We start from the raw sequence: 25,429 nt of genomic DNA, 5'->3' as shown, positions 1-25,429 counted from the left end.
GACCGGCGATGGTGACGCAGGGACGGCCGGTGATGGTGAGGCAGAGGTCGACGACCGGCGATGGTGAGGCAGAGGGCGACGACCGGCGATGGTGAGGCAGGGAGAGAACGAGAGATGAATATGTTGGATCTAGGGGACGACCGGCGATGATCTTTGAGTTGCATCTCTCGTTTTAGGGGAGTGTTTTTTTCTAGAGAACGAGAGATGAATATAAAGGGTAAGAAGGTAAAAAAATGGCTGAGTGGATATGACTTTCCTTGGTGGGCTGAGCGGAGCGAATCAGTCTAATTCTGGCCCATGAAGTCACTTCCGAACACTTATATATGGCTTAGCGAATAAGCCATACATGCTATAGCCCATTAAGTCACTTCCGAACAGCCCCTAAAATGTCAACAACTGAATGGCTGGTTACATAAGAACCCTTTTTTCGTAATTTCACCCATCTAATTGTAGCTTTTTACATAAACCTGGCAGATGGAGGTCATAGTTCCATTCCATCAGGTAATTTCTACGAAGATGGAAACGGGGGCAGCAATCGTTTTCTAGACATGAGCAGTAGATGAGGTAATTTTGGCAGGGGTATTCTTGGGTATTCTGTACAAAATCAGTAGCTGTTGTGGAGATGGATGGAGGAAGATGTGAAGGTATCTATCTATGTGTACAAAAGTTCCTCCTCCCCTAATATTTTGATTATTTACATTATCGCCCTTTTTGTTATACGGGGTCATTTGCTAGATTTGGAAAGTTTGTGAATATTATTAGTCGGTTTTTAGGGTAGCCGAAGATGAAAATTACTTGTTAGACTGTTTTAACAACCCCACCCGAGCCCACAGTAGTAAATCGAAATCTGTTAAGTTTTTACTGCTAGTTTTGGGGATGTTTTTGCCTTTACTTTCAACATAAAATGCATGTTTTTTTAACTGTGAATGTTCGGGCCAAGTACCTCGACTAATCGTAGATTCGCAGGGCCTTGGAGAATAGCCAGGGAAATCCCCAGTGGCCTAGGATTTGAACAGGTGACCTCTGGCGAAATGCATGTTTTCCATTGTGCATAGCAGAAAGAGGTCTTTTCTGGTTTATTTTGAAGATTGAACTTCATTTTTTTTTACATTAGAAGTGGTAAGTGGGTTTGGGACCGGTTATTAAGGAGCCGTTTTCTAAACGCTTAACGGGTAAGCGCTTATTAGGTCATTTACCTAGTTACCTTATCGAATGAGCATGACTGATAATCTAACCCAGTAAGAGGTATAGCAACACTCGGTGAAAGAGGACTCTTACATGGTTAGTGCTTACCGGGTAGGTGACGGTTACAATTAAATTTAATGGCTGAAAATGTTACCCGACAAGGTAAGCGAGGGTGATGAGTTTTAGGGGCCATTTACCCAAATGCTTACTCGGTAAGCGCTTACCGGTAGGAGTCAACATTATAATCTATTTTACCAAGTAAGATTGTAGCATATTAAAATGGCATCGTATGTAACAATTTATCCGGTAAATGCTTACCCGGGTAAGATTTTCGGCCCTTGCCATATTCAATAGGTGACAAAAATTACCCTATAAACACTTACCGGGTAAGTGTTTAGTAAACGGCCCCTTAAATTCCTTTTTTGGTAAGTATTAATTTTGAAGCAATTAATAGAAAGATGACATTACGCGTTATTTTAGAGACAGGTCCTTCAAGAAATGAGACTTTTATTTAAGGTTATATATTTAATTAAAATCTTATTTAAATTTTTAAGACTGGGTTACGGCGAGAAAAGAGAGTTAATATGAGAAGCGTAAGAAGAGATTTCTATCCTTGGATGCATATTAGGATGAGATGCATCCGATCAATCCCATATTAAGCGCGATTTATGGGTTGGTTTGAGATTAAAAGTGATCAAGGGTCTAGATCTCTTGTTACACTTCTCACTTTAACTCTCATTTTCACACGATTCTTATCCTTTGCCTAAGGTTATGTACCTAAATATACCAAAATTTTATAATCTAATTTGATATATGAATGTGAAAGAACTGATATTCTCTAAAATATAGAAGTAAAAATTAAATTTATATAAAAATTACATCTAATTTGAAACATTTTTTTCTTTTAGAGATTTAAACATTAGTTATTTTATTAAAAAAAATTCAATAGACTTGGTATCACGTGAGACCAACTTATTTTCGTAAGACTATTTTTTTACACTTAAAACTTCAAAGCAAAACGCTATAAAAGTAACATTCACAGTGTTTTTGCTGTGAAGATTCGACCTTTTTTACTTTCACAGCATGTTGCTGTGAAGTTTTAAGTGTAAAAAAATGGTCTCGAATGAACCCAACCCAGATTCAATATATTCAGTAATTTCCAAAAATAATTTTGCATATCAATGCATTTCTCTTTCCTTAAAAAAAATCCAAAACAATAATTAATACACTTTTACAAAATAATTTGTGAATTATGTTGAAGTAGAAATTTTATTTCTATTTTTTCTATTTTAAAGATTCTGTTACAAATACTAGAAACAAGGAAAAAAACCTACGGGATTAAACACAAGGTTCGAACCAAAACCAAAAGAACCGATATAACCCAAAGCAATAACGTTTATCAACAATCATTACATAAAATTTAAACGACATCAACTTTTGAGAACAATTACGTCTCAAACGAAACTACAAATTATCATCACGAGCAACAACTTCTCCTATTTGTTGTTGTAACACTTTTTTTCGTTATTTATATCACGAACGTATATACCATTCCCTGCACAACGTTAACTATCTATTAACAACCATCCAAGCCACATACACCACCAAAAGATCTTCGAGAGAACGTCACCCTGAATAGCAAAGAAACGAAAAATAGAATCAACAAATGATTTTGAAACGTGTAAATAACTCACCAAAGGTCATCAGTCAGTTGTACTTGTACATGAGTTACCAGTAGACCCCAACCTCCTAATTGGTCAAAGGGTTCATGTTTCACCAAATACGAGGAGGGGTTAAGTTACAGTGAGAATAAGAGTTATGGTGAAAAAGTGAGAACAAGACCTTCATATACATTGATTTACCTTCAATTACTTTTATTTAACTGTTTTTATCATGCATGTGAAAGTAATTAAATATATGTAAAGGTCCGTAAAAGGGACTAAAATTGAATATAAGGGTAGTTAAAGGTAAATGAAATTAAATCAAAAGATCAATTCATTCAAAAGCTCAGAAGTGTTCTCATCGTTCTCACCACAACTGATATTCTCAAATGATCCTAAGTCATGTGACGAGTGTGCGTAGTATTTGCTATATATTTAAAAAAGTGTAAATAACTCGTATGAGAGAGATTGGAAAGCGACCTCGAGCTTCAAATTTCACTCCTTACGGCTGTTGAAATCGAGGGATCACGAACAATACGAAAAGATATTGTCACAAACATAACTGAAAACGTCTGGAATTGAATGAAAGTGTGAAGGCAAGAACCCGAACTTCATCTTGCACCACGCAAACTTGATTTGGGACGTCTTAACCAACAAGACTTCGTTGCCTATTATTCCAACTTAAGATCATTAGCGTCATTATGCCTACTGCTGTTATAGTATATATTATTTATCGGGACAAATATATCAAAGATATAACGAAGTTTGTTTGATTTCTTGTTTTAGTATAATAGATAACTTTTTGTCGAGTAAATTACAGTTTTCGTCCTTGTGGTTTGTTAGAAATTGCGATTTTCATCACTATGCTTTGCAATTTATTGCTATTTTCGTCCTGGACTAATTTCTACCCTTAAAGTAGAAGGGACCAAAACAGTAAAGAATTGTAAACCATATGGACAAAAACAACAATAAATTGTAAACTATAAGGATGAAAATAGTAATGAATTACAAACCATAGGGACGAAAACCGCAATTTCTAAATCATAGAGACGAAAATCATAAGTTTTAACAAACCATAGGGATGAAAAAACATACTCTATTAATTTTTTCTTTCAAAATCAACGCAAAAAAGTTTCAGACTTTCTATTTCGTACGTATTTTGACGGGTAACCTCCTGATCTTGTAACATTTGATAATGTTGATATCCACGTTATCAAATGCCACAGTATCAACAGGTTACTCGCCAAAATACGTACAAAATAGAAAATTTTGAAACTATTACGATACTTGAGGGTAAAAAAAAAAATCTCGCTACATTTTGATACAATTTGCCACGATTCCAAGAAACAGAAAAGGCAAAAATTCAACACCGACAGGTCAAACATAAAAATCTAAAAGGAAATCTTTTCCTTTTTTGAAGTATATAATATTTATATACGACAAATAGAACAAATAAACTCACACACCCTCCTCACATTTGATGAAGTTTGAACCCCTGACCTCCTAGGAGGCCAAAGACTCACATATCGCTAGACCAAAAGCCCTCTTTGGTCTAAAAGAAAACCTTGTAAGATGAAATGAACCAAAAGAAGCCTGATTACTTACCGTTATGGTACCTTCTCGCAAAGTGTCGAGTGATTCCTCAAGTTCCATCTGTTTTGAAGCTGTGGCAAATAAGGCCTTCAAAAACAAATAATAGAAGATTACGTAAATTAATCAAAATATATAACAAAATTCATCAGGGGTAAGTTGGTCTTTCCTGTCACGTGCCGTGATACACATACACAACAGTTCAAGTTCGAGCTCAGCCTCACATGTGCTTGGGTAATAAAAAACATCGATAAAAACCCTTACTTTCTTTGTCTTCTGCAAGTCGGACTCCATGGATCTTATACGATTCAACGAATCAGCAAGAATCTCGTCTTTCTCTTCAGGAATTCTTGAAGGTTTACTCGAAAGCTCTACCACCAGTGCTTCCAACTGTTTCAACTTCTCTTCGAATGGATGCAAAAAGTCCTCTTTTTCAGGACTCCAATCATCTACAAACTCGTGCGATGATGATCTCATCATATTTCTCGCCAAAAACTTCCCCAATTCGACAACAACAAATATACATGCTACTACTTTGTATAGAAACTTGACCATATTATCCATGCTTCTTCGTGTCCAATCATCTGCTTCAAGAAAGACTTCTAAATATGGTTCAGGGGGCGGACAGTAGAGTCAACTATTTATTAATTATTCATAATGAATACTACTATGATAGATATTCATAACATAAATATCATGAATAATGAATATGCATGATATTCATGATGAATGATATGATATTCATCAAAAATAATTCATGAATAGTTGGTTCTCACAGTTATATATTATGATTGCTCGCACAAGATGAACTAATGATCACTTACTTGTAGGTAAGGTATGGATCTGAGTACCACAAACTACGGGTTCAACTCTAGTTCCTTTAGATACATGATAACTCATCGAGTCCTAAAAAACGGGCGATATTTGGCATAAGAGGATTAAATTAGTGTGTTTTCACTATAAATGAGGTATTCATATACTACCTCCCTTCCAAAATAAGTATCTGCTTTACTATATTTTAGTTTGTCCCAAAATAAGTTTCCACTTTCAACAGTACATGTCTACCTTCCTATTCCACCTTTAATTATGAGATGGAGAAAATTTCTTACCACTTAATTAAGGGTAAAATTGTCCTTTTGTTGATTAAAAATTATAATAATTACACATTTATTTTGGAGTAATAACTCTTTTTATCCATGTGGTTTGTTAAAACTTACAATTTTTTGTCCCTGTCATTTAGAAATTACGATTTTCGTCCCTATGGTTTGTAATTGATCGCTATTTTCGTCCTTATGATTTACAATCTATTGTTGTTTTGGTCCCTGTGGTTTACAATTCTTTACGTTTTGGTCCCTTATACTTAAAGATAGGAATTAGTCCAGGGACAAGAAAAACAATAAATTGCAAATTATAGGGACGGAAATCACAATTTCTAAATCATGGCCTCGTAGGGATGAAAATCAAAATTATTAACAAACCACAGGGACGAAAACCATAATTTATTCTTTATATTGGGACGGAGGAGTACTTCATAAGGCGAAAGTTCATTTAGGAATCGTAAATAATTTGATAACCATGAGAACCGTCTATTGATGAATTATTAATTATGAATATACCTTAATATCATTCATCATGGATATCATGCATTTTCATTATTCATGATGAATCATAAATATCTATCACGATATCATAAATGATTCATGAAGAGCTGGTTCTCATGGTCTCAAAATATTTACGGTTCTTGAAAGAATCTACCCCTACTTTATAAAATCTAAAAACACCAACCCTGTGGCGGAAAGACGTTGATCTACGGAATCCCGAGTTAGATACTAGCTCTTCCGAGAACTTACTGCTCATGGTCTGTGTCAAAACAAGTCTAGATTTGTAAAAAACCGCACGTACCTAAAAGATACGATATTCATGTATAATCTACAGACAATATGTGTCGAAACTCACCTCCGATACAATTGACTTGACTTCTAAGTCAATATCATCGTAAAAGCTACCACTTTTTCTTGTATCTCCATTGTTGACTAGCTGCGAAAAACTCAAATCGAGAGAATAAGCACACACGCACACACACACACACATATTCGAGCAAGAAACAAGAAAAATACCTTCATCAACTCTGAATCACACCAGGGTCCCTTATCGGACCTAAGACATCCCCCTTCATTTGGGCAGGAACACGTTCCACCAAGAAAATCCGGCAATTGACTATATGAAATTTAACAAAGATGCAAGTTCCGTTTAGTGCACCATGGACGAGCGTAAATTTAAAGCATTGCATCTATAAACACAAACCCACGAACCTCGAGTCTATAACTTCTAACAACTTGTTCTGATATTTGTTGCCCAGAACCTGTAATTTGCCCAGATTGAAGAACGGTCATGAACATAAAGTCTGGAGTATGAAATGGAAAAGATACGAGTGATTGACTTCTCAAACCAGTGTACTTTGCTTTTTGTTGCAAAAAACCATCATTCTCGTGAAAATACAAAAAGAACACTGTATACCCGGACGAGACTAGACGGGCAAGAGTGAGATAGACGCGTGAAAGAATTTTGGCAGGTTTTAGGGTTTTAATTTGAAATGGGTAATTTAGTAATTTATCAATGTTGTCTCATCTTGGCACATTACAGACATGACATGACCGGACTGGTACATACAAGACATGACAAGTCAGGTACAGGACACGATGGGTGAAACAATTTTGACAAGTTCTAGGATTTTAATTTGACATTGATAGTTCAGATGGAACAGAGAAAAACGTATTCTGACCCCACATATTGTCCCAGTCTAATAGAAAACCAAACGTGTGACAACAAATTTTTGTACCGTCCTGTCCTTTCACGTGCTGTCCAACATATCATATCAAATGCATCTACATAACCCAGTAGTGTTCTTTTTCTTTTTGGTGGTTTGCAATGAAAAAGCAAATCCAACGGTTCAAAAAGTCGATTACTTGAAAACATAGTCATGGTCAACTATACGTTTATCTTGGCTGTTGTTCTTGGATCAAGAAAGCCTTTTGCCGTATTCCATAGAAATTTAAATCCATTACCAGCATTGACGATGAACATCTGATGCAATGTCTGGTTAGAAAGACGAAACAAAAGATCAGCAAAAAGGCGTATAAATATACAAACAAATTCGGCATCTGGGTTAGCACCTCAGGATAGTTATCACCGTCGATTTTCTGCATACGCATGACCAAATCATGTGCAACTTTTCCAAAGCTCATCCAGTTCTACATAAATCACATGGTAAGAAACCTTCAAACTAATGAAAAGAGTGATTGACTTTTTGAACCACCGCATTTGGTCTTTTTGTTGCAAATTCACCATCGTTCTTATGATAAATGTAAGAAAAGGAAAAGGGAAATTGACTGAATCTCATCGACCAAATTCACTTTTTAGTCACTTTTAGTATCTCTTCCCAAATAGTCGTCTTTACGTAGATGCTTTATGCATATGCGTAAAGACGGATTTCTGGGGGAAAATTCCTAACGCATTCTTACGCAAAAGTCTGAATCCTTACGTAGAAAAATGTTTTTCTTTTTTTATCTGGAAATCAAGTTTATGCAAATGCGTAAGACATTTGCGTAAACTCTTGGCTAAAATAGGAATTCAATTGAAAAAGTGGCTAAAAAGTGAAGTTGCATTGGGGAGATTGGCTATTTTGGTCAATTTCCCAAAGAAAGATTATATTTTGCAAGAATGAGCGGTTTAGCACAAAATAGGGAATCATGTAAAAAGAATATAAGTGCTAAGGGTGTGTTTGGTATGTAGACGGGAGTCGATGGGACACTGTGAGGTAGGTTGGTGAAAGAATTCTGGAACCTTTTACGGTTTTATTTGACATGGGTAGTTTACAAATTTAGCAAAATCTTGTCCCATCTTCCAGATTCTTGTTCCACCTATTTAGGCAGTACAAATAAGATAGCATTTTTGTTCCACTCAGTCCTGTCCTGTCCCAGTCTAATGTCGCTCCAACTGGTACAACAAGTTTTTGTACTCATGTGTACCAAACGCACCCCAAAAGTGTACGGTGTTTTAGTATTTTCACAAGATTACTCGTTTGTTTGCAATTACAAGCCAATTATGATCGTTCAAAAAGTTGATACCTCGCACAAAATGAAAAGATAACGAAAAACGAGTGAGAATCAAACTAACCATCCCATGAACGTCCAATATTGTAGTACAAGAATCGATATGCCTTCGTGCTGAAACAGAACATGCGGGAAATTTCTCCGAAAAAGCCTTCTCAAAGCCTTGCACATGATACCTTAGAAACCTATCGACCGTTGTGACGCTCATAAGCTTATTAGGTTCAACTTTGCCAAGTCTTTCGATATAAACTGGTCGTCCCTCTTTATCCACCCCATGATAACCGTGAGGATAGTAGCGTTGAACCTCTTCATACTCTTCATAAACGAAATCCTAAAAAGCAGCATTGCATTGTGAAAAGATTATTAAAAGATTGTATTTCCTCCGTCCCAAAATAAACGTCCACAATGGAAAAAAATAGATGGTTTTAGAAATGTGTAATTATTACACTTTTTAATTAACCAAATGACAATTGTGTCCTTAATAATAGAGTGAATAATGAATTTCTTATATGCTATATTTTCTCTCTCTTCTTCGAAATTTGGAGATTTCTCCATTCTCTCTCCTTTTCTTTCTCTAATTTTCAACATAGCTTTTGGAACAAACTTTTACGAACTCCAGAATTTTTAAAATAATATAGCTGTTGGAGCTACTCTTTAGAGCATCCACAACAATGACAAGCTTCTTTAGCAAAGCTTCCCCCCCCCCCCCAAAAAAAAAAGTGGGACCCACAAAACAAACAAAAAAGTGGGACCCACAAACTTATCATGAGCTCGTGTCGTTGCCAGGAAAAAGTGTTTTTTTTTTCGGGAGCTTATTCGTAATCTTAGGTGGCAAAAGAAAAACTTTTCACAAAGCTTTTGAAAAAAAATCCATTGTGAATGCTCTTATTTTGAGATGGAGGGAGTAATTGTTGCTTGCCTTGTTCATACTCAAGAAGCGATACCGAATATGGAACCATCAAAAGGGGACTAATTCATCAAAGGTTTATAAAGTTCAATGCAGTTACTGATTTTTATTGGAAAATTTGAAGGACCCATATGGATTTTGTTGGATCCAAGATCTAATATTGAATTAATGATCTAAACAAAATACATAAAGCAGAAGCAATTTAGATGATGAAATGTTTCTAAAAAACAACTCACATTCACAAACTACAAATGGGGAAGTAGACTCTTATTTTTAGAAAAATACAAGATATAGTGATTTTCCTTTTCACAATTTTAACACTAAAATTGGGATTAACAGATTTCAAAGTTGAAAAGTACCATGTTTGACCTCAAAAGTCAAAGTATACTTCTTTTTTGGAAGAAATAGTTTAGAAAAGTGTATATAAAGATAAATGTGATAGTTACAAGAAGCACCTGTATGATAGAGTCTGCACCATATTCTTTCCTCCAGTTGAGCATTTCTGCCCACATCTGGACTGCCTTATAAAGGTCAAACTTTCTTGCCTTCAAGAATCTGCAACCCTCATGATGGAATTTTTTTTGAAAATATGAGCAATTAAGTCACAATTAAGATAAGTAAGAGGTCGTTTACTAAGTGCTTACTGATAAGAGTTATCACCCTCGCTTACCTTATTGGGTAACATTCTCGGCCATCAAATTGGATTGTTGGTAAGTATCTGTTACCCGGTAAGCGCTTACTGGGTAAGAGTCTTTTCCCTCACTTACCGGGTAGACTCTCGGTCCTTGCTATGTCACTTACCGGGTAAGATTTTCAATTATTTCCATGCTCAAACGTTAAGGTAACTGATATCAGTAAGCACTTACCTCGTAAGTGTTTAGTAAACAGTGCCTAAGTGTAAAATTACCTAGTCCCATTTAATTAGCGGATTTGGTGGAGTTGGATTTCATTTCAATCCCTCATTTGGTTTAAAGGAAAGTCCAGAATTTAAATCTCGAGCACAAACATGGGAGATAGAAATCCCATGAGTACAGTTGGTATTTCGCAGGATTTCATAGGATTTGTTAATAATAATGTCGTAAAATGTGTTAAAACACTTCTTTTGTAATATTCAACTAATAGAAAAAAGGTAATTTAATCATTTTTATAATTTGTTTTATAAATTATTTAGAGCTATCTCCAACAGATTCTTTATTTTAGTCAAAATCTCTAAACAAAATTATATTCATCTCCAATAGTTTTTCCATTTCGAAGATTACAAAATGAATTATATTATTAAAATATTCAATACCTTTCATAAAATATTATCTCCCCCATACATTTAATTTTTAGGATTTTCATTGGTAAGATCAATAAAAAATAATTTCTCTTTTATAAGTAATATTTTTGGAGAGTTCTCAAAATTTGGAGAATTTCATCCTCTATCTCTCCTACTTTCTCCATTTTGTAGAAGGTTTTGGAAATCTATTGGAGCAAAAATACCCAAAGTCTCCATTTTTTGGAGAATCTGTTAGAGATGCTCTTATAATGAATGAAATTCAATTCCATTCCAAATCCTTCCATGAAATCCAAATCTCTCAAAAAATTCCGTCAAACCAAAGAGGAAACATTCGTAGTTTTGATCATTTTGTTGCAGCTAATTATCTTATATGATTCCGATTCTTAAAGTAGCAATAATCACTTTGAAATGCATATACCGAAAGATCAATCTACCTCAATAACGTGTGGTAATCATCGTGACGATAAGGAAGCAACTCTTTCTCGATCAAAACTTGTCGAAACGCATTAACGGCCTTCTCTTCCTCCTCATCTCGAACATCATCGATCGCGATGTGTGCAAATTGGCAATTTGAAACATGTCTTTTTTTTATAGAGTTTGCCGATTTTGTTGAAGCAATCATAGCTTTTTTCTTGAAAGATCTAACCCTAATCCTTCTCTTCTCTTCCTCAAATTTCCCCAAATCATATCTTAATGCTTCTACGTAATCAAATCAATAATCACTGTTCTTTTATTAAAATTCAAATCAAATGACTTCAAATTGAATCAAAATTCAAATCAAATGACTTCAAATTGAATCAAAATTCAAATCAAATGACTTCAAAATTTAACCAGAATTTAGGAAGAATTACCTGGCATTGTAAATCAGGAATGAATAATTGAGCTTTGGAAGAACACAGAATCAACTGTAAAACCCTTGGATCACCGATCGAAGATCTGCATTCAATTATCAGATTATATCTCAGTTTTGAACTTCGATTATTCTCCTACATATTCAACAGTAACGTAACCGAATCAACAGATTCAAACCCTAAAAATGAAGAAATCGAAATCGCCAAATCCTTGGCACAACCACGCTACCGAGAATTTTGCTATTAGGAATCGGAAAAAAAAACGTCAAAAAAGAAGAAGATGGAATCAATTGAAAGAACAACAAGTAATGAAGAATCAATAATCATACAATCAAAATCGAATCAGAAAGTAGAATTGCACATGGAATTGATGAGTTTGCATGTACCTTGATAGAACCCACATTCGCCGATGTAAGTAATCAATGAAGAATGAATGATCTTTTACGTAGTTATGATTCAACCCACAAACACACACTACTTTTAGTGTTGATTTAGTTATATATATTATATATGATCATGATGATTGGTGTGTCAACAAGAGGCTTAGTTGGGTATCCAGGATTTAATAAAGGGTTTGCTTAGTGATTACTCTCTGTAAAGTAAAGAAATTGCTTTTGAATGAATTGGTTCAACTTTTCGAAATCTTTGAGGCCACAATGTTTATAGAAAATATTCGTTACAACAAATCCTTTTTCTACTTCTTGGTGATTCATAACTACTTTTTTGTGGGGTTATATTAAACGCCGTTTACCGCACACTTACCTGGTAAGTACTTATCGCTAAAATTTATATTATTATTTACTTATCGGGTAAGATTTTAGTCCTCCAAAACGACATCGTATGCAACAATTTACTCGATAAGGGTTTATCATGATAAGAGTCGTCGCCCGCACTTACCGGGTAAGACTCCTGGTCCTTATCTCGCTGTTACCGGATAAGATTCTTGGTCATTACCATATTAATCCGGTGAGGTAATGTTACTTGGTACGCACTTACCCGGGTAAGAGTTTGGTAAACGGCCATGAGTTTTTTATCGTTTCATATGACCAATTAAAAATGACTATTATGTTCTTATATTTACTCTAATCTATATCATCCCATTGTAATGAACGTCACCACTGCCACCAATCGTCGCCACCTTCATCCCTACCACCATCGTTATCATCGTCGCCACCAACGTCACTAATTCACTACAACCACCGCGATTGCCACCATCGACACTACCACCAACTCCACCACCACTAGTGTTGTCGTCACCACTGTCACTAATTAATATTATTATTAATTTTATCATATTATGTTGTTTATTTATAAATTAAGTAATTTATAGAAAAAATTATAAAAAATTATAAAAATAATTAAATTACATTTTATTAATCGATTATTACAAACAAACGTTTTTAACATTTTTTAAAATCTTATTACATACAATCCTACGAAATCCCGTGAAATTTCGAACAGTCCCTAAGGATTTCAAAATCCTATGTTTGAAGGATTTCAATTAAATTCTTGGATTTCAAATTCAGACAATCGAACAAACCAAACATGGGATTGAAATGAATTTGAAATACAAATCCCCCAAATCCATTACATTATTTCAAATCAAACGAGACCTCAAAATTACATCGATTGAACTTGAACAAAAAAGAAAACTAGTTAATTTTGAGTAACCGTGAGTTTCCGGCCCAACTTATACTGACCGACTAATCCCTAGGTGATCACGACACCTAGAATCATCGCAGGTGAACCTCCATTGTTACAAGGGTTCTAATGGCTTTTGGATTCGAACAGTTTATAACTAATCAAACATGGTATTCAATAAGATAAAAATTAAGCTAGCTTATGAAAGGCATCCTGATACGTGATTTTACCGACACAAATCACACAACGACACCTTCGGTTTTGCGACGGCGAGATCGGAATATGGCGGCATTCTGGAGTTCGGCGTCAGAGATGGTGGCGTCGGAGAACTTATCTCCGACGGCAACGGTGGTGGCGGATTTGATGTGGTGGTCCAAGTTAGTTGTCGCCTGTCGCCTGTCGGTGGTTTTGACGGTGACTTCTCTTTTGTCGTGAAGCAACCAACGGAATAATCGAAGGTTTCCGTTGATGTGACCATATGGTCCATATTTAATGGTTGTCAAATTTAAAATTAATAAAATAAAGAATTTATTTATTTAATAATTAATAAATTTGGTCCTTGTGGTTTGTTATTTATAACACTTTTGGTCCCTACAGTTTTGATCTATTGTGATATGTAAAAACGACCGAATTTAGCCCTTTTTTCTAACGGTCGTTAGAATAACCGATTAAGTCAGGAGTATTTCAGACTTTTCAAGTTTTTTTTTAATTATTTTTCTTTAAAAATTATAATTAATTACGACTAGGCATCAGTCATCACCTCGAGCACAAGACCAAAATTGTAATTTACTCTGCGGTCAAATAAAACAGAACAGATAAACAGTTAACTAACCTACTTAATTATAGTTCCGTACGACGAAACCTTCCACTGGCAGACGGTCGTGTTTTTCACAGGATTTACTTTCGTACACCATCCAAATTATTTTTCTTTCCAATAATAACTGTTCAAAAATATTTATAAGTTTACGACATTATAAATTCTTTAATTAAAAGAAATGGACCACTGTTTTAATAAATGTCGTTGTACTTGTTTTTAATATAACGAAAAACGACAAACCAACATCACTCGTAATTAAACCTGCATTTGGTTGTCACATGTGGATTAACCTGTAACAACAATATGCATTAATACTGGTTTTTTTGCCTTTTGATAAGGCTGCAAAAATAACATTAATAACAAGATCTACTTAAGGTTGTATATCTGTCTTTTTATGTGTTCATTTGTTTATTTATTGCATGCTACAACTACTCACAAAAAAAGGTTGGTTACAGATTTCTTAAAATTTTATGAGGTTTAAACACTTTCAAGAAGTACACTGAAGACTTGTAATGCCTACCCATAACTCCTACCTTACAACTGTCTAACGTGGTCCATTATATATCATGAACATTTTATCAAAGAGTTCCACACTTTCGATCTGGTTTAAGCTTTGATTTAAAATATATACTGATTGTCCACTGAATGAGAGAAAACTGTCGAAATTGTGCAAGACAACCAAAAATCAAAGTCTTCTCCCAAATAGTTAGAAGGTGCAGTCCACCCATCTGTCTCGAGTCGTTCTGATATGATTTTTGTAATAAATAGAAGTACTTAAATTTTCATAAATTATGGAAAAACTTATTCCAAAATAAAAATTATAATCAAGTCAAATTATAAAAAGAAGCTGTTTGTTTTTACATAATACAATTAGTTCATTTTCTCAGAAGCCCAAATTTTCATTCCATGTTAAACTGGGGGAAATGAAAATTCATTCTCATTTGTTTGTCTGAACCAAACACCCCTTTAGTTTTTGACCATACTTTGACCGTCTCATCATTATTTGGTCATTGACTTGGAAAAATGGGATTAGACTGATCCTATAAGCCCAGATGATATGTCTCGGTCTAGATTCAGTCAATAATCGTTTATACATTTCTAATTTTAAGTTGTGGTTCGACTCTCTGTCATTACTAAAGTGTAATTTATATAACGGATAAGTCATTAGATTGTCACAAAAAATACATCATTATTTTAAAAATTCTGTTGATTTTTTAACATTAATTAAAAAATCTATCAATCAGATTCTTAGAACATCTCCATATGTTTTTCAAAATGGATAAAATAAGTATTTTGGATAAGTTTTTTGTTTCAATAAATTATCTAAAACCTTTTTTTAAAATGGAGAAAGCAGGAGAGAACTAGGGATGGTAATTTGCTCCGAACCCGATGGAGAACCTGGTTCATCCGACCCGAATGGGGACGGAGGTTCCTTGCTAAAATGGGTCCCGGGACCGGGATCCCCAGTAGATTCAAACCAAGGCCGGGGGATCCCCTGAAAAATAAACTTTATGCAGAAAATCATTTTTCTACATAATTTTTTTTGTAAGCTTTTGGTTATTTTAGAAACAGCTTTGTAAAATGGCTAAAAAGTGAAAATCATTTTATAAAATGATTATTTACGTAATTTTTTTTAATGTTGTAATCTCAAAAATGAAAAAAAGTTGTTGGAGTTAAAAAAAAGAGAGAAATATATTTTAATTTTAAATATTAGTTTTTGTTATAGGAAAAATAAAACACAACAGTAAATAAAGAGAATAAATCTCTAATTGTCATCAATCTATCATTTCTTTAAATAGAGATATGTTACATGTAGATAATGTATATCAATACTAACATATCTATAATATATTTTTGTCTTTTCATATCGTCATATATTTTTGACATTATCATTCTAACAATTTTTTTTTTTGAAGAATCCGTTAAAAATGATGTTGTATTTTCATAGTTACATGAGTTGCATCAGGTTAGAGGTCGTTTACCAAATGCTTACCAGGTAAGCATTTACCAGCAAGAGTCATCACCCTCACTTATTTTATTATGTAAATTTCCCGCCATCAAAATTGGTTATTTAAAAATATCTCTTACCCGGTGAGCACTAACCGGATATTATTTTAGTCCAGATAAGCGGCTTACACCATTTTGTAACCAACAATGAAAAAGTGACGCTCTTTGGTACACATGGATTTAGGCGTTTGAAGGTTCATTTTGGTTTTGGGGTGAGATTTTGAATAAATCATGAAATGCAAAGCATGCTACTACGACATGAGAGTTTGATGCTTGATGCTTCTCAGATGAAATCGAGATTTTAAAAAATGGGAAGAGAACGTGAAGAAGATGAATCAGAAAAGGCACAATTTCTTCGATGAATCCTATTGAGTATTGACAAATGCTGCTTCATCGACTTCTTCTCCGACAACTGAGCCTTTTTCCAGGTAATTTCTCTGTTTTCCGCTTCTCATATCGTCATCAAATCCGTAAATAAATCTGTTGTTGCATGAAAGTTACATTGGAATGTTTTTAGTGTTCTTCGTTCTACGAATCTGAAAATTGATATATTAGTTTCTGATTTGAGATCGATAATGTTTTTCTGTGCTAATTTTGAGATCGATAGTGTGTATATGCCTTTAAAATGTCAGTTGTATTGAAGGTGTTCAACATTTTGTCAAGTATTCTTTAGGAGGCGATAGGTTTAGTAGATTTGAAATATAAGTTGTGAGCCCAGAAAGTCATGAAGGGGATTATGTTTATCGCTTGGTTATTTCCTAGGCTAGAGCGAATTACAGCTAACGTTGTTGAGATTAAGTTATGTTTCTTCTTATAGGTTGTGCCATTTGTTTTTGGTTGACTATCCTTCTTGTCATATTCATTTGTTAGTTATATCAAACTGATGATTCCATGTTGTCTGGTGATTTTAGTTTCATCAAACATTTTGATGTATTTGTGATTTACTGGGGATCAGGAAGGTGACAAGACAAACATAATGAGTTACATAGTTAAGAGTGCACCCTCACAAATGTTACCCCTATCATTATAGATCGTCATAAGGGGGTTCAAGGGGGCTGCCCCTGGAGGCGGTCCCGCTGACCGTTCAACGGGCAGGGTAAAGTTTCCGAACATTCTGAGGGGAATTCAAAAGGTCAGAAACTTAGACCAAGTATGGAATCAGAAGCCTCAGAAGCTTCTGATTGAGCAGGCTTCTGACTCGGAGCTTTCGAGCCAGCCTCTGATCTGTTATTCAATCTTATCCACAAGCAGTTACACAGAGTACAACTGCTGTGCAGTTATATACTAACCGCCCAACTACCCTGTAATTGTTGATCTCTCGTATAAATATGTAAAACATTGAATCTCGGTGTATATATAGAACTTGATTTTACAGCCTTTAAGATAAGAGTAATCATTGGATTATCCCGATACGCAATTCATGGTATCAAATGCTTATATGGTCGAGTTAATGTGTTTGGAAAGCGAACTACACGTGATCCAATTGATTTATCTGGTCGTTTTATGATCTAGGAACCCTTGATATCTAACATATATTCACATAATCACATTATTAGATATTAAAATGACTGGATACTCTTATGATCACTAAAGCAAGGGTATTGTGAAACAAGTTCTTGGTTAGCTGCAAGTACATTTCTTTGTCAAAGGCAAGAAAAATGGAATTGTTTTATTCCAGTTAAATCATATGATCTGTACTAAAGGAGCGAATTTTGGAGCAACCAATAAAAAGTCTATCAGATGGTTTAACATTCATTGTGCTCATGAATTCATAACCCTTAGAAGCAATAGGAAGGTTATGGAGAACTGAAGGCAAACCCGACTTAAAAAGTCTATCAGATGGGCTACATACTTTGTTTCTATCAATGTCCTCATAAGTACTCTGCTGATACACGGATGTCCTATGTTGTGAACTTAATGCAAAAACAAGAGAAACTGCCAAGGGATAATTCAACAAGAAGGCCAAAAAACTAAATATATTTCTAATAGAAGGAAGTAGTAGCCGTGAGTCCATGAATAGTTTAGAAGAATCTTAAAGGCATAGTTTGATTTAGAATTGTCAAGAAAGATAAGAACTAGAGGCACCAGCTGGATGCCATGAACCATAAACAACCATACTAGAAATTTCTAAGGCAAACTCCAACATAAATAACAATATCTAATTATCTATCAAGATACATCTTATCCAGTTAAATCCTTACAACAAAGAGAATCCTTTGATTCTTCCCTCGAATTCTTCACCTATCTTTTTGTCAATAACCGCTAAATCCAAGAAAAAGAACACTATAAGAATGAAAACACACAACCTTCCATACCCTTCTCTTTCTCCAACACTTAGACACAGCCAAGTATGGGAGCTTCAACAAAAGAGAGAGGTGTGCTTAAATTGGTGCATCCAGGTAGGATTGTCGAGTATCACACAAGGTCAATAACAGCAGCCGAAATCATGAGGAAGAATCCCAGGCACAGCATCACACGGCCCGACTTCTTCGAAAATCCCCATATAGTCGTTAATCCTGAATCAGTTATGGTTCCTGGCCAAGTGTTCTACATCGTCCCTAACAAGACCATACATCGCTTGGTGAAGGCTAGATGTCAACAGTTTGACCGACCCTCTCCACAACAATACGAGTCTCCAAACACTAGTGATTATAAACAGGCCTCACCATCGAAAGCATTGGCAGGAAGTACACCTAAGCACCAGATTGGATCAAGTTCCTGTGATGACTCGCTGCCTGATCAGGCTGAGGAAACTACTCAATCATCTTTAGTAGAATATCAGACTTTTCAAGCTAGAGATTATTATCTTAATAGAAATGGCTCAGCAATGGCCATAACCACAAATTATGATCAACAACAGAAGAAAAGCTCAAATTTGAAATCGTGTCTGAAGAAGGTGGGCAGCATTCCAACATCCCCCAAACGAAGGGTGTCTTTCAACTTTAGTACAATGATCCAATATATTTGAAATGAAACTTCCCGTTGCCGAAAACCTTAAAACTCAGCACTCCAGTTCTGCAGAAAGCGGCATGTGATCATAGTCTTTATGTTCTGTAAGGTCACAGTAGTAGAACAGTACAATATATCCTTCTTTGGATCATAAAAGTTCAAATTTTGAGCTTAATGTTAAAGGTCAATTGGTCTTTGCCTGAGATTTTATGCTATTAGTCCTGTGAGAATATGTGGGACCGAAGGAAGTTCCATTATGAACCCATAACTGATTAGGAACCCGAGAACCGTCCACAACGTGCCACGTATCCCTCCTCAGGATGAATTTATTCATCCTGAATAACATATTTATGACGACTATAGAAGCGTTACTCATCATGAATCACATATTCATGATGAATAACACATCCATATTCCTAATGAATATGTCACGTGTCGTGTTGCAGGCGTTTCTCATCTTAATCAATTTTAGGTTCCTAATGGAACCTGCCCCATGTGGGATTACTCTCCAAAACATCCCTCAAGGAGAGAGAGAGGAGGTTCCAACATACATCCAGGAGAAATAGGCCAAGTCTAACCGATCTGGTACTCCAACAAGTTCAAACAATGACTAGCATTAACTACCGACGGAGAAAAAGTTAGACAAATCATATACAACCTTGGAGAAACAAGACAAAATCGAATTATATATGGACCGTAAATACCCAGATCAAAATTAAAACATAGACAAAATGATTCCTAAACAAATTGCTTCATTCTGTTCTCACCGTTACCTTAGAATCAGTTCTTTGTGAATTTCTTGATGGAGAGGTTGATCCCCTTGAAGAACTATGTCCAAAAAGGTTGAGTTTACTTATTTTCTTCGAAAACGAGCTCATAAATTTACGTGAGTTAGATTTCTCCATATTCATCTTCATGCATACATGTTCTTTCTCCAAATCATTTAATCTCATCCTTAACCGAGCCAGTTCAAGTTTCAGCTCCCGGTTTTCTCGTCTTAATGATGCATAGTTATCCTTCGGAGACATGGTGGTACTGAGAGCACCACTGTTGATCCGCCATGACTGGTGGTGCACCGGCAGCTTGTGGCTCTCACCAAGCTCTGAGCAGTACAAGGCATTTCTAAGTCTTAGCTGCTCGATGTATAGAACTTGGACGATTGATTGAAGTGGAAGCCGTTCGTTCTGTGCGGCATGTGCACCGGCTTCCGGTGAAAGCTTCTGGAAATCAATCAATTTGCAGAGCTTCTTTTTGTCTAGTTCTGATAAACCCTGATGAGCCTGCATTTATTGAGCTTAATTAAAAGCCCCTTTGATAAGGCTTTTGAAAAGCTACTTCACATAACTTTTCAATAAGTTTTTCACCCTTTTCCGGTTATACCCGTTGTGTTAGAATTGTGTAATCTAATACCGTTTACCGAACGCTTACCCAGGTAAGCGCTTATCAAGTCATGTTATCTTACCGGATGAATATGGCAAGGACCAAGAATCTTACCCTCTAAGAACAAGACAAGGAACACGAGTCTTACCCGGTAAGTGAAGACGACGACTCCTACCACGGTAAGAGCTTATTGGGTAAATTATTGCATATGATGCTATTTTGGTGGACTAAAATCTTACCCCTTAAGAAATAGTGTTGAAGTTTACCGGTAAGCACTTACCGGATAAGTTTTCGGTAAACGGCCTTTTAGTTTTTAACAAACATGACTAGTTTATCAGCTAGTTTATAAGCCAATAGCCAGCTGATCAGCTAGTTTGACAATCATAGCCTTAGAAAATCCTTGGTTTGACCTTAAGCGTCGAACTAAAGGGGAGAAGTATTTCTAGATAAGCGCTGATCGGATAAGATGCTCTGACTGGGTAAGCCTCTCCACTCTTACCGGGTCAACATCTCAATCAACAACATTTTTGGTAAACAACATTATCTCTTATTTGGTAAGAACTGCTTACTCGGTAAGAAGCTATAAGCACTTAGTAAGCAACCTGTAACTCTTTTTCTGGAACAGACGACATACCTTTAGGTAAACATCAATGGAGCGATAAAGCCCATCATGAACTGTACGAGCATGAGCCGGTAAGCTTTCTGCGATGGCTACAAACTTAGAAAGCTTAAGGTTTACATCAGGTGCTATCTCCGCGAGATAATTGTCAACCAGCTTTGAGACCTTGAATAATGCCGTTTCAGAGGGCGAATCAAGACCATCGGATTCAAAAACCGAACCATCCTGATCATCATCACTGCCGTCTTGCTGCGAGAAATTAACCAGGATCCTATGAACTGTATCGATATCAAATAAAGTGTCACCCGCATGCCGAAAAGATGGGATCAAAAGATCATCAAGTGTGGCTATATCTAACTGCGATCCAATTCGTCTCTCGAGATCAAGCCGACAAGCAACCGTACAATCGAGCATCACAGCACTTCGCAGCAGCCCGAAAAGAAAGCTTAAAGGCACTGCAAGTTTCTCAACCGGAAGCAGACTAACGATGGTTTCGACCACGAGTCTTTCGTGGTCACTCGATCCACCAGCCATGGCTACCTTCAGTTGACCATTCGGCTTTTTTGTCAACTCCTTCTGGGCGTAATTCATAAGTGATTCCCCGATACTTTCTGGTCGTACCCCACGGCATTTCATCGCAACGATGACTCTTTGGTACAAATCGATCCGAAGAATCGATAAATCTTTGATCCACCAATCTGCTTCGCACTTCTGTCTACTCATATGAAGTCTACCCGAGCTACTATACTCCAATCTTGAGAAACTTGACGCTATTTGCTCTACACACGCTTTCGATGCAACAGCATCGATGCATCGGCTAACGATTTTGAGCTCATCGGCTAAAGGAAGCAAGTTTTCACACTGATTCAACACTTCAACCGACATTTCGAGATTCTGGCAGACAACGTAGTTGAGATACTCGTCGGCACGGGATCCGAGGTTATTGTTCGAGAAATCCTCGTTCATTTCGAGGTAGTCGGAAACGCAACATAGCTGAGCAACATTCGACGGTGTGATCTCGAAATTGATACCGTAGCAGAATTTTGCTGCAAGTTCGAATGTTTCGCTGCCTCCAGGCAGGCAAAGAAGCTCGACTCGTGATATAGCCGGTTCCCGGTGTTCCGAGACCAGTTTTCGGATTCGCCCACTACGAGAGACGAGGGGAAACTGCACAAAACATCATCTGTTGTTGAATCAAGAACGTAAATTAAATTCTTACGACTTTTTTCTTCAGACAACATCTGCAACATTAGCATTAAAAATCAAACAATGATCACTGGTTTACGACAATATAGAACCGAACCTTATGTAACGCAAACGCAGTGCCATTCACTTCTATTGTTATATCACTCGGGACATCACGAAATATCCTGCAAAAACAACCCTTTTAAGTAACTGGTGATGATTGGATACTAAATAGGCCGTTTACCAAACGCTTACTCGGTAAGCGCTTGTGGGCAAGAGTTTATCGGGTAACATTTCCGACCATCAAAATGGATCGATGGTAAACGTTTATCACCTAGTAAGCTCTTACAACTTAGGAGTCACCACCCTCTCTTACCGGGTAAGACTCTGATCCTTACCTCTCGTCTTACCGGGTGACATTCTCGGACTTTTGCTATGCTCCCCCGGTAAAGTAATTGACTAGGTCTTAGGTGCTGTTTACTAAATGTCTACCGAGTAAGCGTTTACCGGCAAGAGAAATTATCCTCACTTACTTTATCATGTAACATTCTCGACCATCAAAATGACTTTTGGTAAGTGTTTTAAACCCAGTAAGCACTTACTGGGTAAGAATCTTTTCCCTCACTTATCGGGTAAGATCCTTGTTACGTCTCTTAATCGGTAAGATTCTTGGTCCTTGTCATGCAGTGATATCGGTAAATGCTTACCCGGTAATTCTTTAGTAAACATCACCTAAGCCTATGTAATATATCAGAATTAGAAAGAAATAACAAGGCTTGGGCCTTTGGGGCTCCTCCTCATACGGTTCTAGTCCCGCAAGGTCATTGAGGATTTTTCTAGTTCTCCAAAGCCACACCGGACGCACCATTAACCAAATAACATTCACTAGAACCAAACCGAACCAACGTAAATTGAGTAATAGATCGTAAAAATACATGGAACCACTTTAAATTACTCTCCAAAAAAGCCATCAAGGAAAGAAGGAAGCTTCTAAATGATCAAAATCTAAATAGATGTAAAACTCTAACACCAAATGCCCGACAATCACAAATTGTTTCAGTGTTTGAGAGGGGACTCGACGAGCACATATTGCTTCACAGTGTCGAGTTTATAGAATAGTAGACTTGTTCTGATACCATGTAAAAATATATAGAACCACTTACCATTCATTATATCGATGGCGCGAGGTCTTGGCCAAGGTGAGCTGGGGTTGGTGATGGTCCATGAAAAGATGCAGAGAGAAATAGGAACTCAGAAGAAGAAGAAGAAGAGTAGTAGTAATATTGAAGTATGGTTTAGTGTGTGTGGGGTTAACAAGTAAGATAGAGGGGGGAGGGGGACATAACCCCATATGGAGGATTTTCCTGTTTTATGACCATTTCTTTTGTCAAAATATGCAAAACCATTAGATTGCAATCGTCCAAACTAATTGGCTGGTGGTAGGGTAATTACCCTTTTCTTAACTTCCATCGCTGTATCCGTAAAACTTCTACAGTTAGCTTAACTGACAATAAGATTTAAGTATTTGTTTTTTTTTTCCTCCAGGTGTCACCGGTTCGAGTCCTGTAAGACCACTAGAGATTTTCCTGACCTTTTTTCAGGTAGTTGAGGTAAGATGGGTGCAAACTGACTTAGACACTCATGGTTAATAAAAAAGATATGTGAAAGTTATGGAAAAGGGTAGTGTAGTTATTACTTTTTTTTTAATTAACTAAATGATGATTTTATGTAAAAAGTAGAATTGAAAAATAGACAGTTTTGCATTCCTCCTTTTCTTTGGTACCCTTTACAGTATTTCTATGTTGATCTTTTAAAACTTTCATCAAATTTGAAAAAGTATGAGATAGAATGTGAAATTTTCTAAATTTAAGAGAGTTCTCAAAAAATTATCACCACGATAGAGATTATTACATCTTTTTTTATTAATCTGTATATCCAACCCGCTAATTGATTTGACTAATCCCAGAGCGACCACTTGCTTTACGGGTAGCCTGGAGTCGCCACATTTGAACCTCCGTGGTCACAATGAGATCTTTTTAAAGTATATAATATTTATATACGACAAATAAAACAAGTAAACTCACAATCTCTCCTCATCTTTAATGAAGTTTGAAACTTGACCGAGTCCAAGGACTTTATAATATTGTATAGAGTAGTTTTGGATCTATGAATATAATTGAAGTGCGTAGTCGTCTTTATAAAGTGTTGTTTAAGTAATTAACAAAACCCAATAAAAAGAATTGAAGAAAACAAAGAAAAGACGGTGACATCCGAAATCAAAGCAAATAAAGGAAGGGAGAGAATAGTAATTTTGTCCGTTTATGGGGGAGGAAAAGTCCAAAAAAATGAAGGTTGTTATATGGATTTGACAAGTTTCACCTTGTGTCCTCATTGCTCATTTAGAGCATCTTCCATCATCATCTCATTTTCACATCAAAATCGTTATAGCCTTTGCGGAAATTGTAATCTTATTAGGTAACGGTAAGAAACATAATAGATATCGAGAATCTTATTCGATAAGTGTATGAAAAGACTTTTAAAAGTCGTTTATCAAACACTTATCCGGTAAATGCTTACCGGTAAAATTTACACTATCGTTTACTTACCGGGTAAGATTTTAGTCTACGAAAACGGTATCGTATGCAACAATTTACTCGGTAAGCGCTTACCATGGTAAGAGTCGTCGCCCCCACTTATCGGGTAAGACTCTTGGTTCTTGTCTCGCTTTTACCGGGTAAGATTCTTGGTCCTTACCATATTTATCTGGTAAGGTAATGTGACTTGGTGTTTACTTATCCGAGTAAGCGTTTGGTAAATGACCCCTTAGTCGCTTACCAATATTCCATTTTTGATGATCAAGAGTATTTTTTGATAAGGTATGTGAAAATGATGATTCTTACTAGTAGTATTATAACATTGATAGAGACAAAGAATAAAATAAACATTAAAATCGAGATATATATTGCTGCATTGCGCGAGTACCCTTCTAGTAAAAAGAAATATCATTACTTGCACATGTAAAACCGTTTCTGTATTATATATTCTTTCAAGATTTTAAAAATAAAGATACAAAATTAAAAGCAACAATCGTACTCCAAATTTACCAAACTTGAATGTCGATATCCATAAAACGCCATTTTGGATCAAGTAATCAACGGGTCTCGCTCTATTTGCATGGTGAGAAAACAAACCATCAAATGAAACAAACCGTATAATTTCAGATAACGGAAATAAGTAGACGTAATG

At 36.0% G+C, this 25,429-nt stretch overlaps 2 protein-coding genes and 1 pseudogene across 2 annotated transcripts; 1 reads left to right on the top strand and 2 right to left on the bottom strand.

Moving 5' to 3' along the window:
* LOC112518096 overlaps positions 1-890 on the top strand; it is an 18,620-nt pseudogene extending 17,730 nt beyond the window's left edge.
* A 1,675-nt stretch (positions 891-2,565) lies between these two features.
* On the bottom strand, positions 2,566-12,154 carry LOC112518016 (phosphatidylinositol/phosphatidylcholine transfer protein SFH9-like). Its single transcript, XM_025125523.1, has 16 exons — positions 11,972-12,154; positions 11,586-11,670; positions 11,169-11,433; positions 9,911-10,010; positions 8,613-8,879; positions 7,610-7,687; positions 7,431-7,532; positions 6,749-6,798; positions 6,554-6,653; positions 6,393-6,473; positions 6,222-6,296; positions 5,261-5,342; positions 4,701-5,020; positions 4,452-4,526; positions 3,327-3,514; positions 2,566-2,816 (listed from the first exon to the last, which is right to left on the bottom strand). The coding sequence occupies exons 2-15, from the start codon at positions 11,590-11,592 to the stop codon at positions 3,458-3,460; spliced, it is 1,659 nt and encodes a 552-aa protein (XP_024981291.1). The 5' UTR covers positions 11,593-11,670; positions 11,972-12,154; the 3' UTR covers positions 2,566-2,816; positions 3,327-3,457.
* A 7,515-nt stretch (positions 12,155-19,669) lies between these two features.
* LOC112518017 (BTB/POZ domain-containing protein At5g48800-like) lies at positions 19,670-23,408 on the bottom strand. Its single transcript, XM_025125524.1, has 4 exons — positions 23,347-23,408; positions 22,302-22,368; positions 21,014-22,165; positions 19,670-20,279 (listed from the first exon to the last, which is right to left on the bottom strand). The coding sequence occupies exons 1-4, from the start codon at positions 23,406-23,408 to the stop codon at positions 19,752-19,754; spliced, it is 1,809 nt and encodes a 602-aa protein (XP_024981292.1). The 3' UTR covers positions 19,670-19,751.
* Positions 23,409-25,429: the final 2,021 nt, after the last annotated feature.

This window comes from Cynara cardunculus, assembly GCF_001531365.2.
Source record: "Cynara cardunculus var. scolymus isolate 2C chromosome LG 9, CcrdV1, whole genome shotgun sequence".
NCBI classification, from domain to species: domain Eukaryota; kingdom Viridiplantae; phylum Streptophyta; class Magnoliopsida; order Asterales; family Asteraceae; genus Cynara; species Cynara cardunculus.
The sequence above is the reverse complement of the archived record's forward strand: the minus strand, read 5'-3'. Positions and strand labels throughout refer to the sequence as shown.